The sequence below is a fragment of the Scardinius erythrophthalmus genome (genome assembly GCF_964197995.2).
Source record: "Scardinius erythrophthalmus genome assembly, chromosome: 16".
NCBI lineage: Eukaryota > Metazoa > Chordata > Actinopteri > Cypriniformes > Leuciscidae > Scardinius > Scardinius erythrophthalmus.
The window spans coordinates 23,686,076-23,703,424 of record NC_138236.1 but is presented as its reverse complement, the minus strand read 5'-3'; the positions used below and the strand labels follow the sequence as shown (position 1 = coordinate 23,703,424).

At 40.5% G+C, this 17,349-nt stretch overlaps 1 protein-coding gene across 1 annotated transcript in view; it reads left to right on the top strand.

Annotated features, from left to right (window-relative positions):
- Positions 1-16,770, top strand: part of c4b (complement C4B (Chido/Rodgers blood group)) — a 55,347-nt gene extending 38,577 nt beyond the window's left edge. The window contains exons 35-41 of the mRNA XM_081388928.1: positions 3,147-3,221; positions 3,308-3,410; positions 7,337-7,426; positions 7,567-7,659; positions 7,804-7,887; positions 8,074-8,206; positions 16,447-16,770. Coding sequence (XP_081245054.1) covers positions 3,147-3,221; positions 3,308-3,410; positions 7,337-7,426; positions 7,567-7,659; positions 7,804-7,887; positions 8,074-8,206; positions 16,447-16,588 — 720 coding nt within the window. The 3' untranslated portion in view covers positions 16,589-16,770. The remainder of the gene's footprint in view (positions 1-3,146; positions 3,222-3,307; positions 3,411-7,336; positions 7,427-7,566; positions 7,660-7,803; positions 7,888-8,073; positions 8,207-16,446) is intronic.
- The last annotated feature ends 579 nt before the right edge of the window (positions 16,771-17,349 follow it).

Genomic DNA, 17,349 nt, shown 5'->3' with positions numbered 1-17,349 from the left:
GTCGCGGTCGCCTGGATGATTTAAAGAAAATGCTCCTAAAATGAATTACATTTTATTATTAACAATAACTTTGACTAGAACTGAAAATAATTCAAATAAACACTGAATAAATACTCCATCTGTCACCTGACCCACGTACATGATTGACGAGACCAGTGTGTGTCACAGGTCTCGCTCATTAACATTTGCTTCACCGGCCTCTCTCAGCTCCCTTGATTGCAAGCATGGCCGTAGCCAGCTATGAGGTCACCGAGGTCCGGACCTCGGTCATTTTTTTATATTCAAAAATAAAATTTCAAGCTCTCTGAATGATTAATTAGCCGTTTAAACCGCGTCATATGTGTGTTTGCAATTTATGTCGCTGCGAGAAGGTAGATCAGTGAACGGGGCTTGAGAGCGTGTTGTGAGCATAGACTGTAAAAAATGCGGCAGAGCGCTTTATGTCACTTTATTATAATTTATAAATAAAGCGCAAAAGAAACTACAAGCATGATGCAACAGCATCGTAGTTGATGTCAATTTGAAAGTCATGAAATGACCAAAAAGTGCCAATAAACTTTTTTTTCTTTTACATTTCCGATAATGGCGCGTATAATTTGCACTAAGTGCCTGTCTTTTTAGCAAAAAAGGCACCCACAACTAAATAGCTACAGTTGCACGGGTCGTTGGGCGTGCGTGAGGTGCTTGAAACTAAGTAGCTTTTGACGCGTTCGACTCGAGTTCGAATCCGCCTTTTGCCGAACTCGCTCTTCTCCCTCTTCTCCCTTTTCCCAATACACATGAGATGTAAAATGTATAGCCTAACATAAAGGTCTCTAGCGTTATATTTTGCCAACGAACTAATATCGAAACCGTGATATGGTTTTGTGCTTTATAAAACAGCACAAGACTTTAAGTATCCTATATAGGCATTATGTTTGTGCTGCGTGATTTAAAGAAAAGTGCGCACTTTGCTCACGCGATCAAAGGGTTTATTTCTTGCAAGTGAAGACATTAGGACAAAAGTATTGTAATTTTCCTATAGTGTAATGTAAAATATACTTTTGAAATATTCATTTTCATTTATTAGGCTATATGGATTTTATGTCATAGGAATAATTATAGAAATCATTATTATATTATTATACTAATTGTTTGGCATACTAAAACACCAGTTATAATGTAATGTAGACTGAAACTCCATATCATAACTAAAAAATATGTTTGAGCCCCCTTTAATGTCCAGGTACAAGTCAATGTTTTTTATTTGTGCACAGTTCATGGGTTGAAGCCCGTTGAAGCTCTTAATTTTGAGCTCTCAAAGAGCACCAGATTGATGCATTTAACCTTAAAATGTACAAAATTTTCTTGCGGGGGAGCATGCCCCCGAACCCCCCTAGAGGGACAGAGGTTTACCCAACATAGTTTTACAAAATCCTATATGGGAAAGATCTATCATTTATGAACTTTACTCCAGCATAGTACAACAAAGTTCCTTTTAAGTCAGTAAACTAAAACTCTTAATGCAAAATTAAAATGTCCTTGGACAAACTATACATTAGGCCTGCCTAAGGGGGGGCCTACAAGACATTGATTGTGCCCAGGGGCCTCTGAATTCTTAATCCGGCCCTGCACCTCACCTCGGACCTCACTAATTTTCAAACCCTGGTTACGGCCTTGATTGCAAGTAAGGCTGGGTACACACCAAAAGATTTTTTACATCTTATAGGATTTTCAAAATGTGATAGACCAAAAACATGAGGACAAAAAATCCTAGATTTAACCGTTTTGCTCCTGTGTGTTGTGCCATGATGTGACAAAGACAGCACACCACACACGAACAGATTTTCAACCAGAGTCTCAACTGTGAACACTGGAAATCTCACAAAATTTTGCGAGACTTCAGACTAAGCATGGCGGACGATATGCAGGAAGAAACTGCGATGATAGTGTTTGGAATGATTTTCACAGAACACGTTGTATAAACATTCTTCCTCTTGCCACAAATCAACAAGCTGATCCTCCATCTCTGCTGTCCACATCAATTTCACTTTGTACTGCGCCATGACTGCATTTGTAATGCTTCTGTCTTCCATCATCTCGCTTTCTGATTGGATATTTTTCATTTCACGTGATAATCTCGAGAGCGTGCGTGCATTTGTCCTCGGGGTTCCCTCCACACATCAGAATTTCTGATCGTAAATATTCAACATGTTGAATATTTACGATTCGCGATTGGGGAGTCTTTAACGTTCTTCCAACGATAGGATTGTCGGAAGGGGGAAATCGGCCCAAAATCAGCCCAATTATCTTTTGGTGTGTACCCAGCATAAATGGTTGTATATATGGGTTGTGTCAAAAAAAATAAAAAGTTTGAAAACCACTGCATTACTGCACAAGATGCTGATCCTGCAGCCAATGAGTCTGGTTCAGTTTTTGCTGTAGGCTAGTCCTGCAGCGCACCATTCAGAGTTTTAGTCCACTAAAGCCCGGGACATACCACTCTCACCGGCTGTATCTCGGCCAAAAAGCTGTGCTTGAACACACTAAAATGACTAAAGCTGTCTGTCATCTAGCATGTGCTTTCTGCGCCTGCTCGCAAATTAAATATCTGTCTATATGATATCAATAGTCTATTTTTGTCATTCAAAAAGGGAAACCGAAACTGCAGATATACAAACCATTAACAAAGCAGTGCTTGCTTACTATTTTGAATATCAATGTAAATTAGCTCAAATTAGCTCAAGGGAAATATGAATAATTAATTATAACTTGTTATAATTGTTATGAAACTGCTCCGAGACACGAAGGTTGAGGATCCAAAAGCAGTATTTACTAAAAGGGTAATCCACAATTGTAATCCACATCCATGCAAAGGTCATACACAAATAAACAATGACTGCAACATTGCACAACGGCCGACCGTATGCTTGGTGTGGCCTGGCCTTTAGATCAAATCCATTAATATTGCTGTTCATTATAAAACTATTTATATTCATTTTAAAACTATTTTGAGAGTTGTCCTGATTGAAATAATCATTGAAAATGTGTAATTCCCGTCTTTATCCTATGTTTTAACATTTATTTGATGGACTTAGTGGTCTGCATTTTGCTTTCTTCTGTTGTTTAAATTTTTCTCTTATTTTCTGTAACATTCTCTCCAACAGCTGAAAGACCTGGTGGACAGATATATTTCTCACTATGAGCTCACACGTGGAAGAGTGCTGTTGTACTTCAATGAGGTGACATGAGCACAAACACACAGTCATAGTTAATCATATCTCCCTATTATATAGAAAAATTCAAACTTGTCTCTCTCACCCCTCAGATAGATGAAGGTGATACCTGTATAGCATTTGGAGCTAAGCAAAGTGTGCCCATTGGATTAGTTCAACCAGCTCCTGCTACATTTTATGATTACTATGAACCAGGTAAGCTATTCCTATATTTCAATTAAAATGTATTTTACAGAACCATAACAATTACACTTGTTGTTGATGTCACTTTTGAGATTTTTTTTTTATATATAAATATTGAATAAGGGGGCATAATATAAAAAATGTCAGGGTGATACATGTAACACTTCACCACAGCGGAGATTAAGGATGAAAACAATAGCAGGAGTTAACACAGGAATCAAACAGATGAGTAATAAAGGGTAAGTAATAAGTATGCAGGCATGAGATATTATGAGATAAGGGTGTGAAACATTGGAGGGAAACGATCCAAGATCACGGAGATCACAAACAAGTAAGTATAACAGGTAAATCGAGTCTTTTCAAATACTAGGAATCACAGGAGAACTGAGAATAGCAATCACCCATTCATCCATACATATTCATCCAAAAAACAGGGAAACAGGTCAATTTAGCTCTAATGGTATTATTTATTAATTTATAGGGAATTTTGAACGGGCCATAACTATCAAATCTGTAGCGGATAATTATATCCAAACTATAGTGAAACTACAGTAACCCAGTGGTGCAAAACACAACAAAATTTAAAAAGCAAACAAAAGTTCACAACACAACTAAATCAAGCCACAACACAACGAAAACAAGCCACAACACAATGAAATCAAGCCACAACACAACAAAATCAAACCACAACACAACAGAATGCTCCCGACCACTAGGGAGCTCTCTAAAGTTAGTTTTTTCTTGCCACTGTTCTATAGAGTCGACAGTCTTACAAATTTATCAATACCACAAAGTCTGACAAATATATCAATACCACGAAGTCTTAAAAATATATCAATACCACAATTAGTTTTAACAGTATGTAACCATTGTATATCGAAATGAAATGTTAATTCAAAGGGCCCTATCATACCGCAATGCAGGTAGTTTTTTGCTAGTTTCAGCCTGACGCAGTTATCATTTTCACGTCCTGGGCCACGTTGTTTAAATAGCAAATGCATTTGCGCCCATCTGTGCGCCCATGAGCGTGCTGGTCTGAAAACGAGGTGTGTTCAGGCGCATTGATGACACGTTGCTATTTTGAGGCAAATGAAATAGACTGCGCCATTGGTCTAAAGGTCGCAATATTCTTTTTTTTTTTTGTAATGTTAATAATGTTAGTAACGTTAGTAATGTTCGCCTATTGGCGGGTCCACAACGCGCATACACTCTACTTATTAAACACACAGGGATGCGCAGCAGCACACAAACATGCCAAATATTAAAAATAAAAGGATTACAGTGTAAAAGATTATTATTGTGTACATAAAGATATGATGGAATCCAACTTGTCCCGTAGATGGTCTGCTCATGCGCTTTAACCTCGTGCGCGCGCAGATCCGTTTGTTCTCTGGAGACACGTTCGTTCTTTCCACTATCAAATTCCGTCATGTAAATAGCGACTCTGCCATGGCGCGAGAGCAACTGGAATTTAAAGGGAATGGGAGATAAGACTCTGATTGGTTTATTGCACGTAAAGCCCAAAACACACCCATTACTCATTAAGAGAATAGAGACAACTCTTTTAGACCATGCGCCTGGCTCGCCGACCATTTTTCACGTTTTTAATAGTGTATTCAAACATGCCCTAGCTGTCTAACTTATGTTTGCTTTTTAAATTTCATGGGTTGTACACTACTGGGTTACTGTAAAAAACACAATTAATAAGAACAGTAACAAGATCAGAAGTTTAAAACATTAAATTTGTAAGCACATAACACAAGAACACTTCTCTTTAAAATAAAAACAAGACTTTATTGATTATTCTCACACATAAAACTAATATCTGACACAAAAACAAATGCACACACACATTCACATGAGTTGCAGAAACAAAGAAAGTGAGGAAAGAATGAGTTTTAAGAGAGGGACATTATAAAATCCCAAGTTTCTATCAACATATGCACATTATAAGACCTGACCTGAATGAACCATAAATTATTAATTTAACCATTCTATCATTTCTTATGCAGGATTATTAAATTTTATATCAATGTTCCAGTTCAGCTAGGATCTGGAGGTATTACTTGCTTTTGTTGTTTATGTCTTTAATGGGGATTCCCTTCGTCTGTGTCCTTTGCTGAAAAATACATTTCCAGGTTTGTTGATTCGCTGGAGGGATTCTTGCATCTGGAGTAAGGTATTGGGAAGCCAATCACGTTCTGGTGCTTTGGTGGATGAATGAAACAGAGAATTGTGGCTGAAGTTTGAAGTTTGAGGAGGGCAAAGACTATATATAGGGTTGTTGACTGAAGCTTTGTGGATGCTTTGCCAAAACTTTACCTAGAAAGTGAGACTCTCAGTGGAAAAGAAAATAATTTAAGTAAATTAAGTAGTTAGATGACTTGCATAATGCTTTTCAGTGTTAACCTCCGTCTTAACACATTTTCAGGTCTCCCCATATCTAATCTCAACTCTGATTCTCTTCATCTCGTATAATTCTTTGTTTGTGTCCTGAGTGTTTGTCCAAGCCTTCGGATGAGTTCTGACCAATAAGGTATCGTCTTTGGTTCATGGTGTGACTATTTCTACTCCTCTCACATAAATTATGTTATCTGATTTGTCACATGGTCTCTTAACTTTCCCGCTCTAGCAGGGGATCATTTAAACAAGTATTTTATAATGAGAGTGCAATACATTTTACACAGATTTGATCCATGCCATAATTAAAGAAATAAGAAATAATTTACACACCTAGTAAACAAGACACGTGTCCAATAAACCATTCAATCGTTATTACAATTGCATGAATTATGTGTGATCTAAGCATAATAGTAACACATATAGGTTGTAGACATGATATAGAATTATGGAGTTGAATGACGTTTAATTATAAGTCAGTCTAGCATTGTTTTGGTTTACAGTCTACATTCTGATGCAGTTTGATATGTAAAGGCAGTCTATGTGGTTTCTAGGAGATTTCATTCCTGTGTTTAAAGCTCAGGTCAAACAGAGGTCTTTGAAAAGACTGTCGGTTTTGGATCTCTATATTGGGAATCAAACCTCCCTTTGGCGTTAACTCATGGTTTTCCTTGTGAGGCTCAAGATGTGCCATCTCTTCCACCATTAGTCATGGGTTAACTGGCTTAAGCTGACTTGTTAATAGTTCCTTCTTTTGTATCTATCCCTTACAAGCGCTCTTTGGAAGAGTTAGTTAGTTAGCTTAGACTGGATTGCGCCGAATTGACAGGACTCTTATTTATGGCCCTGGATTGTTGATTTGAACTCTCTATAGGATTCTGCTTCTTGGCCAGTTTGAACAAATCATCCCTGTCTGATCCACTCTCAGTTGATATTTCAAGTAACTAGAGTCTTCTTACAGGAATTTTACTGGAGAGCTCAGGCTCACAATCGTCCAACCAGTTACTGGGAAACCAGTAATATCTCAGGTAAGTAGTCAAGAGTCACTTATCGCATTATTTAGGAAAGGAATCCAAAAACACAGCAATTATAGGAAGGAGAGTGAGCCCATGAAACCTTCAACAAGGCCAGATGCGGACTCTGTGACAGCGTGAGAGTTTTAAGCCATTGAAATGAGCATGTAATGAGGTGGTGTGTAGAATTAGAACTCCGGCAAGGAGAGCCTGATGTGGTAAAAAAAATACAGCTGTTCTCATAATGATAATGGTGATAAAATCTTATTAAAAGAGGGTCATTCTTACAAGAAAATTATATATTTACTTTTTAATTGATGGTTACAACTCATATATTTGGATTTGTTACACTGAAACCTTTCTTTAAAATGGTGTAAAAGTTTTTAAAACCATTTGAAACCAACATGAATTTGGAGTACATATCCAAAAACTTGTTTTAAACTAGATTTTCAAAAGGCCCATTTCTTTATTGTGGATGCTCTGATTTGTCACTGATGTAAATATCAATCCCCATCGTTTTCACAGACAGGAGATGTTCTGTGCTGTACAGCGCCCCCAAGAGGAGCAACATGGTTTCTCTCCTGTGCTCAGATGATGTGTGCCAATGTGCAGAAAGTAGGTTCTCAGTTATCCATTATCAATTTAAACAAACATAAGACCATTTTAAAACCACCATATAACTAATCTGATGATTTATTGTAGAATCGGTTTGAGATGTATCTCATCAAAAAATCTAATCATCTCTGTGTCATCAGGGGGTTGTTTCACTGAGAAGAAAACAATTGAGATGAAAATCCACAAAAAGGACAGATTTGATTATGCTTGTTACGACTCCAACATTGACTATGGTTTGTGACTCATATTTATATAAGCAAACACTATAATAAAACCTAAAAGATCTTTAAGGGTCAAGTATTTTCAATAAAATATTATTAACTGTGGTAACCTGGGGCACAAATGACATTTACTAATTCATATTCTTTTTATGACAGCACTTGAAGTCATTGTGGATTCAGTTTCTGAAGAGAGCAACTTTATATTATATTTAACATCTGTGAACGTGGTCCTCCGAAATAGTAAGTAATCCTTTTTATTATTATTTATTCTAAGAATTATAGTATGAATGTTGCATGCGTTAATAATCATGAGTGATACTGATCAAGTCATTCAAGTAAAAATAAATGTAGAAAGGACACTGTGCTGAGCTTGTTATTTTATTAGAAATGCACAGATAAATTAAGAGTTTAACCTCTAAACCTCAGTGGGAGACTTGGATGTGAGCCCAGGCAGCACACGGGTGTTTGCCAAGAGAAAGCACTGCAAAGGTGAGCTGAAAGAGGGCGAGACGTACCTCATCATGGGCAATGATGGCCCCACCAAAGACTCGAGTGGAAAGTAAGTAAATTTTTTTATATAGAAGTTGGATTTTCTGTTGAAATGGAAAGTGTGTGTGTGTGTGTGTGTGTGTGTGTGTGTTTTTTTTAAATAGACCTATAGGCTGTTTTCCTATCAAGAAATATAGTTTATATATCTCACAATTTTGACTTTTTCCTCAGAATTCTGGGTTTGTAAATTGCAATTTGGAACTCGCAATTGCAAGTTTATATCACAATTCTGAGGAGAAAAAACAAATTGTGCGATTCAAAATTCACAATTACCTTTTTTTTATTCCCTGATGGAAACAAGCTTCCATACAAAGTTAACATTTTAACTTAAGATATTAATGATATGTTAAAGAGTAGCTTTTGACATATTTACAGAATAAAATTTGATTGTATTATACAGTAGTTTCATTTTGCTGAAAATTTTGATGAAATTCTGCATTTTGATGGAAATCATGAGATTGATAGCAATTATTTTATTGTTTTGACAGTATTGTAAAATGCAATCAAATGAAGAATATGTGATTTATAAATTCAACTTTATTTAACTGGCAATAGTACAAAGAAAAGATTTCCAATGTTTTCACTGAACAACTTAATTGTATTTTGTAAATATAACAAGTTTTGATTTTGATGGCTGCTATACACTCCAAAGAAGTTGGGACAGAGACTAAATAAAAGTGAAAAGCTTATCGAATATCCAAGTTAAACTCTTTTGAAACAGTCCACAATAAGTAGGTGAATTGGTAATAGGTGAGGGTTGTCACAGAACCAGTCACACCCTCAGCACCAGCCCTCTCTGTTCCACCCACTCGTTCACAATCACCAGAATTCAACAACACCTGAACCAGCTCATCAAGGACTCTCTAAATAAGCAGTCACTCCTCTGTTCACCATTGTATGGTCTTGTTGTTCCTACCGAGCTACTAACTGACTACCCACCTGAAATACTTACCTGTTGATCTGTTCCTCTTCAGTCTTTATTCGTTTTCAGTCATCTTCAGTCTCCAACCATCCAGTTTACTTCAGTCTTCACCTACAAAGATAAGAACTGTTATACTCTGCTGTATTTACTGTATATCATTTAACTCAAGTCACTCATCTGCTTGCATTGCTTATTTCCTTCCCATATCTGCAAAAAACAATCTGTGTGGAAGTTACCTGTGTGTTGCACTCTTCTGTTTGCTGAGAGAAGACCAGACAAACAATGCAACGTGGAATAGAATCAAGCAATGTCAGTAATCCACCTCTAGATCCATTTGCCGAACTGGTTCAAGCACTCCGTCAATCATTCCAACCACCGTCACCACTTCTTTACCCACTACCTCTGCCAGTCCCATGGCCCAACCAGCGACCTACTCAGGCGAGGCTGAGGAAAGCAGCGGGTTTCTGTGACAATGCTTGTTATTCTTCGAGATGCAGCCCCAACTCTTCCACAATGATCGAGTGAAAATTGTGTATATCATTTCCCTGCTGACAGGGTGAGCTTTGCAGTGGGCAGATCCATCTGGGATGCTAATGGCCCCATTACCAGCTTGCTGACGGCTTTCACCACCCAATTTCATACACTACCTGTCGAAACCGCTTTGATTACAGCCTACCGTCAAGCTCTCAATTCCAACCTCCTTCAACAGATGGCAATCTATAATAACATCATAGGACCTGAGTTTCATTCAACGTTCCATCCGGATCTCCCAGGGACTCCTGCATGTTCGATCAACCCACTCAGTATCCTCCGTCCACCTCACCATCTGTTGCCCCTCCAGCACCTGAACCCATGCAAGTCGACACTTTCCACCTGTCAAATGCGGAGCGTCAACAAAGGATTTTTCATTAACTGTACTTGTACTATGGGGCAGAAGGACATCTCTTGCATCTCTTCAAAAACCATTGAACTCCACCACCATTGAGAGACCAGAAACTTGCAATCATCAGGAGATCCCCTTCGAGTACCGGGCGTTCCAGGATGTCTTTAGCAAGCAGCTAGCGACCAAATTACCACTACAACGGCCATGGGATTGTGCCATCGACCTGCTGCCTGGGCCACTGTTCATCCTAGAACAGAAGGCAATGGGGGAGTACATTGAGGAGGCTCTTAAGCAAGAATTCATTTGTCAATCTACTTTCCCTGCCACGTTGATCTTTTTCTTTTTGGGGAAAAAAAGGAAAGAGACTTGCGGCCCTGCATTGATTACTGCACTCTCAACTCCATAAAGTACTGTTACCCTCTTCCTCTGGTCCCAACAGACCTGGAGCAGTTATGTGGAACTTGCATCTTCACCAAGTTGGACCTGCGGAGTGCATACAACCTTAACCGGATACGTGAGGGTGACGAATAGAAAACCACCTTTGTTACACAATCGGGCCACTACGAGAACCTCATGATGCAGTACAGGTTGTCCAACTCATCCTCCGTATTCCATGGATTCATGAACAAAGTGTTCCGGGAGTTCCTCCACCGCTACGTCATCGTCTACATCGAAGACATTTTAATCTATCGAATCCATCTGCAGAGGACAGTTCGGAGACAAAAGAGCCAGGCCGACACAATTAGAGCTGAGAAACCAAAATACTAATTGGCACAGAAGGTCTGGCTCTCCACCAGAGACATCAGTCTTTGACTGCCCTGTCGCAAGCTAAGTCCCCACTATGTCCGCCCATCCAGAGGCAGATCAACGAAGTCACATACCGATTGAACCTTCCACCTCACTACCGTATTTCAACTTCATTCCACGTATCACTACACAAACCATTCACTAATCCTCGGGTCTGGTGCAGATGGCGTACCTCCTCCTCCTCCAGTGGATGCAGATAAAGGACACATCTACAAAGTCAACACCATTCTGGAATCTCGACGACGGGGCAAAGACCTAAAATAGGAAAGATTTTGGGTTGCTTGCGACAACATTCTGGACCCATGACTACTGACCGACTTCCACACCAACCATCCAGCACCAAGAGGTGGAGGCCATCCCCGTCCCCTTCCACTGCGGGCATCGGGAGCTGCAAGCTCATCTCCGATGATCCGAAACACAGTGGAAATGTGTGCTGCGGTCAAATGTGTCATTGTTTTAGCTTGTTTTGGGGGGGGAAATGGACATTGAGTTATCTGTCCCAAAGATGAAAGTGACCATCCAGACATTCATCAGCGACAGGTGCAAAAGCAAACATCTGTCATGGTATGGTGGTGCATTAGAGGAAACGGCATGGGTGACTTGCATGTGTGTGAAGGTACCACTGACGTGGAGGCATATACTGGGTTTATACATCAACATTTAATGGCATCAAGATGACATCTTTCCTGGGAAGCAAGACAATACCAGGCCTCATTCAGAATGTGCTTCAACAGAGTGGTTTTGTAGACACTCTACACGATAGAGTGGATGTGCTTGAATGGTCTGCCTGCAGTCCAGATCTGTCTCCTACTGAAAATGTATGGCCAATCATGAAAAGGAGAATCAGACAATGACAACCATGGACTGTTGAGCAGCTGTCTTGTATCAGGTGAGATTGGGCAAAAAATCCATTTACAAAAATTCAACAATTAGTTAAAAAACTATCCAAAAGTGTAATTAAAAGGAAAGAAGTGACATAGTTATAAACATGCCTCTTTCCCAAATGTTTAACTGACTTTTTTGCTGCCATCAAAATCAAATTTGTTTTCAGTGAAAACATTGGAAATCTTTTCTTTGTACTTTTGTCAGTTAAATAAATTTGTAAGAGAATGAACAAATCACATTTCATTCAAGACCACTTCGCCAAGTATATCAATTTATTACAATTATAGCATACACTTAGTGTTGGCGGTATGATTCTGTTCTGGGCAAAACTCCTACGCCTGTCCATGCAGCTATGCCTGGACAGAGCGGGGAGAGCAGCAAGTCAAACCCCCCTGGGGTACAGAACAGAACCAGTATATGCATACATAATTACAATTCTCAATTACATGAGTTGTGAAAATACAAATACATGATAGAAAAGCTTGCAATGTATTGAACTGTACAGGAAATAGTCAGAATGATTAAAGGTTCGGTTGGGTGGAGTTGGGGTTGGAGGAGGGAGTTTAAATCGCTGCGATGCTATGGAGGAAATGCTAAAGGAATGGAAGTTTATATGTGCCGCTGTGATAGATGTCGACACTGGATTGGAACACGTCATGAACAGCTGGCTATCAGCTGATGCGAGCTTGGCTGACGTGGCCTGCCTGAACTAACGCGATGCTTGATGTTCTTGATTGTATTGCATTTTACAAAATGTCCCAATTTTTTGGATTGTAAATGTTGTAAATATTTCTGTATACTTATACAGATTTTCTCTTGCCTTTGTTTTTTTAACTTATTTGGGATTGGTAGGCCCTGCACTGTTTTCTGTAAAACTGCTTCATCATATTTCATTCATGTTTATTTAACAAAGTTCTATACTAATACACTTGGTATACAAATTAATAGAATTAATTTAAATTTCTTCTTTTCTGTTTTCTACACTACCATTTAAAAGTTTGGGGTCAGTACATTTTTTTAACAATAATACTTTTATTCAGCAAGGATACATTACATTAATCAAAAGTAAAAAAAAAAAATGTTTAAAATAAAAGCTTTTTCTTTTCCAGTTAATTTGCGCTGCATCTGAAGTAGCGACACAAGCGTGTGTGAAATCAGTCCAATGGCATGGCAGGATGTCAGCCCGTAGCGTGAACTGTCTGTAATATTTATTGTTAGTTTGTCTGCTGCCAAGGCAGAGCAGCAATCTCACTGTGGCTTCTTTCACCCCAAATGAGGGCCCGGTGCTACAGCTATCCAGCTCTAAGGAGCTGAGCTCTGTGCTCAGCATTACAGCAGGAGAGACTAAGGCCTTGCCACCTCACTCTCCTGCTTATGAGAAGCTGGTGGAGGTTGTCACTCATGCCGTGACCAAATTAAACTTTGACTGGCTGACCGAGAGCCAGGATGCTTGTCCTAAAAGCAAGCTTGATTTGCATTTCTTGCCCAGTAAAGTGCAACCTCCATGTCGGGGCCTACCATTTTTTTTTTTTCTGATACCAAGTTGTCATGATAGTGGAGGAAATTGTTTTCCACCCGTCTCCTTAGCCACCAAGTCTCTATTATAGGATTGAAAGAGCATGGATGTCTAAGGTGATGTCTAATGTGGAGCAGCCTCTTGAAAGCTATCTCTCCCTTGACATGATGTCGGCCTTGAAGGCCCTGACATTAGCCAACCAGGCCATGTAGAACAACTTCGGACTTGGTGGTGTATTTGGCAGCAGGTCAGGCTGGTGCGTGTCTGCATACCATGGCCATCTTGCAGTAGTACCAGGCCGGTCTAATAAAATACCTGGATGAAAGCAAAGGGGTGGGCCCGGAGGCAGTTCGAGAACTATGCCGGGCCACAGGTTTATCTCTTTGGGCCAGCAAGGAATCGGCCAGAGCTATTGGTCTATCTATTGCAGCCCTGGTCAATCCATTGCAGGAGAGGCATTATGGCTAAATTTGTCTGAAATCAAAGAGAAATACAAAGCCTTTCTCTTGGACATCCCACTGTCTCATCCTGGCCTCTTCAGTGATGCTGTCACTTAAGTTTTGAGAGGTTTCAGAAGACAAACAAGCAAGCGGCGGCAATTCAAAGACACCTTCCTCATTGAAGCCAGGTCTAAGGGGCTGTTGGGTGGGAGCAGTCACAGCGGTCTACAAGCTTCTCAAATAGAGTGCAGCAGATATAGTGTGTCGCCTCCTGAGCTCCCCCGCAGAGAGAACAGTGGGATCCCATTGAATTGAGGCGGACGAGAACCAAACTGGATTATGTAGCCTTTTTCTGCCACAGTGGTAGATCCTAAGCAGGCTCTGTTAATGGAACAGGAAGTCAAAGCTATTATGGGGAAGGAGGCCATATTGAGAGTTCCTCCTCCTGAAAGAGAGTCCCGGATCTGCAGCCAGTATTTTATTGTTCCAAAAAAGGATGGGGGGATACAATTCTAGATCTGCACCAACTGAATCGTACATTAAAAAAAAGTTCAAGTTCAAAATGTTGACTTTGAAACTAATCGTGACTCGGATCAGATTAAATCAGATCAGAGGACTGATTTGTCACAATAGAACTCAAGGACACATACTTATATGTATCCATCCTTCCTTAGCACAGGAAGTTCCTCAGGTTTGCTCTCGGGGTGAACCTTACCAGTATCGGGTTCTTCCTTCCAGCCTAGCATTGTCACCCAGCACCTTCACAAAGTGCGTGGATGCAGCTACGGCTCCGCTGCGACTCCAGGGCATACTAAATTATGTCAACGATTTGGTTGATTCGTGATCAATCTAAGCATATAGCGGTTCGGCATTGAGATATTGTCCTCGCCCATATGAGGGATTTGGGGTTAAGGCTTTATGCCAAGAAAAGTGTGCATTCTCCACTACAGAGGACCACTTTTTTGGGAGTGGTATGGGACTCAATGACGATGCAGGCACGTCTGTGCCATACTCATTCACTGTGAAAGTTTCAGAGACTGTTAGATCTGATGGCAGCTGTGACCAATGTGATACCTTTTGGCTTGATATACATGAAACCTTTGCAGTGGTGGCTCAAGACCAAGGGGTTTTCCCCAAGGGGCAACCTGTTCCTCTTGATCAAGGTTACACGCAAGTGTCTTTGTACCTTGGTGATGTGGTAGAAACCTTGGTTCTTGTCTCAAGGTCCTGTGTTGGGGCACATTGTCATTGCAGAATGCTTACGACAGGCACTTCCTCATGGGCTGGGGAGCAATCCTGGGGTAAGCTGCTCTCCTTTAGAGCAGTGTACAGTATATCCCTGGGCACTTAAATCAGGGTGCAGACATCCTATCAAGGCAGGGGCTGAGGCCCGGGGTATTGAGACTCTAACCCGAGTTGGTGAAATTAATTTGGAAGGAATTCGGCCAGGCAAAAGAGGACTTGTTTGCTTCTCAAAAAACACCACACTGTCCGCTCTGGTTCTTACTCATGCATCTAGCCCTGCTGGGCTTCAATGGCATGGTACAGACGAGGCAGAGGCCACGTCTGTATCACTCATTACTCTGCTCCTGTAAGTTCGAGAGAGAGTTTGCCTGGACAGCATTAGTCCTAGTCTTAGTAGGCATGTTCTGGCTGGCCCGAGTATGGTTCTTGGACATAATGTCTCTCCTCGAAGGGATTCCCGTCAGAACGGACCCTCTGTCTCAGGCAGGGGGCTCAATCCTTCACCCCTGCCTGGACTGGAAACTGTGGGTTTGGCCCCTGAGGTGGACCAACTCCTAAATCCTGGTCTCTCAACCAAGGTTGTTGAGACCATTTTAACTTTAGAACTCCCTCCATTAGTTAACTATATCCCATGAAGTGGGGAGTTTTCATTTCATGGTGCAGAGGTTGTTGGATAGATCTAGTTAACTTCCCAGTTGGTTCAGTACTGGAGTTCCTTCAAGATCGATTTTTTGCAGGGCTATCCCCCTCCCCTCTAAAGGTGTGCGTGGCAGTCATAGATTCTTACCACACTTCTTTGGGTGATGAGTCATTGGCGAGCAACCCACTGGTGCCCCATTTGGCTGAGGCCTGCAAGCCATGTGAGGGTTCAGGCTTGGGATTTGGCAGTAGTAGAATGTCTGTCTACAGCACCCTTTGAGCCTATAGACAGGCACTTGTCAGTATGGCGGAGTGGGTATTATCATTCCTATATCATTGCTACTTCTGACAGACCTCAAGTTCCCTCGAAAGGTAACGTCTCAGGTTACGACTGTAACCATGGTTCTCTGAAAAGTGAACAAGATGCTAAGTCACCCTGCCATACTTCCTGCAATTGACATTCATGCCTGCAATAAACTTGCTTCAGCCAATCAGAAGCTAATATTGTTTGGTCTGGGTGAGCTATATAGCTTCCTGGCCGTGAAGTCAAACGCTACGGGCTGACGTTCCACCATGCAACTGGATTGATTTTACACATGCTTGAAAAACAATCACACAGAGGCGTTCCCATTAGTGTGGCTACTTCCGATACAGTGTCTCGTTCCCTTCTCAGAGACTGTAGGATCCCTTGAATAAGTTTGTTATATTTTGGGGTCCTTCACATCAAAAACTTTGAAAACAGCTGCACTAGCATATATAAGGCCCTAAATCTAATAGACATGAACTCTCTCTCTCTCTCTCTCTCTCTCTCTCTCTCTCTCTCTCTCTCTCTCTCTCTCTCTCTCTCTCTCTCTCTCTCTCTCTCTCTCTCTCTCTCTCTCACTCTCTCTCTCTCTCTCTCTCTCTCTCTCAGCATGCAGTACCTGTTGGATTCAAAGACATGGGTCGAGCAGAAGCTATCAACCTCAATATGCAAAGCATCAGTCAACAGGATTTACTGCAAAGAACTGAAAGATTTTGTGAAAGAGTACAAAGTTGATGGGTGTAACTTGTAGTCTGAACTGCAATTGGGGGAAATTGTATTATTTCACATCACTACAGCAGAGGAATCTACATTTATCCTAAATTAACCATCATTTATTTTTAAGCTACAAATTATGATAACTGAGAAGAACCTATAAGACATACGTTTGCTTTATCTGTAATCATGTCTTAAAATAAACATGCTTACAAAACATTTAAGAGTCAGTAACTTCAAAACACAATAGACCACTGAAATCACATTAGAGTGCATTAGTGTCCACTCACTTTTTCAGCTGTGTTAGTTCCAGAAATATATTTTTCCATAAAATTTTCATATAGGGCAGGGGTTTTCAAAGCATGGGGCATGCCTCCCCAGGGGGGTGACAGAGCATGTCAGGGAAGGCACGCAGAGTGGCTAAAAAAAATCAATTAATTAATGTACCCACCTAACCCCCTGGGGTCAGCCGGCGCAACCACCTCGCTTTTTTTCTGTTTTGTTTTTTTATTTGAATGGTTTTATATCTGCGTCTCACATATATTTCCCTACGTGTTGCAGTAGTTCGGACCCTATATAGTCATAGAATTTGATTACATATGTCCGTGTATTGCACGTAAACTACGAAATGTCATAATGAAAGTCCCATGAAACATGACGGGAGCAACGTGCCATGTTCTTTCATTTGGGTTTATTAACATGTCAAATTGGCTAGATGCAAAGAATGTTGGAAAACAATTAAAGACACTGGAACGACAAATTTTTTGAGACATCGCATCCACATATTATACTGTGGTG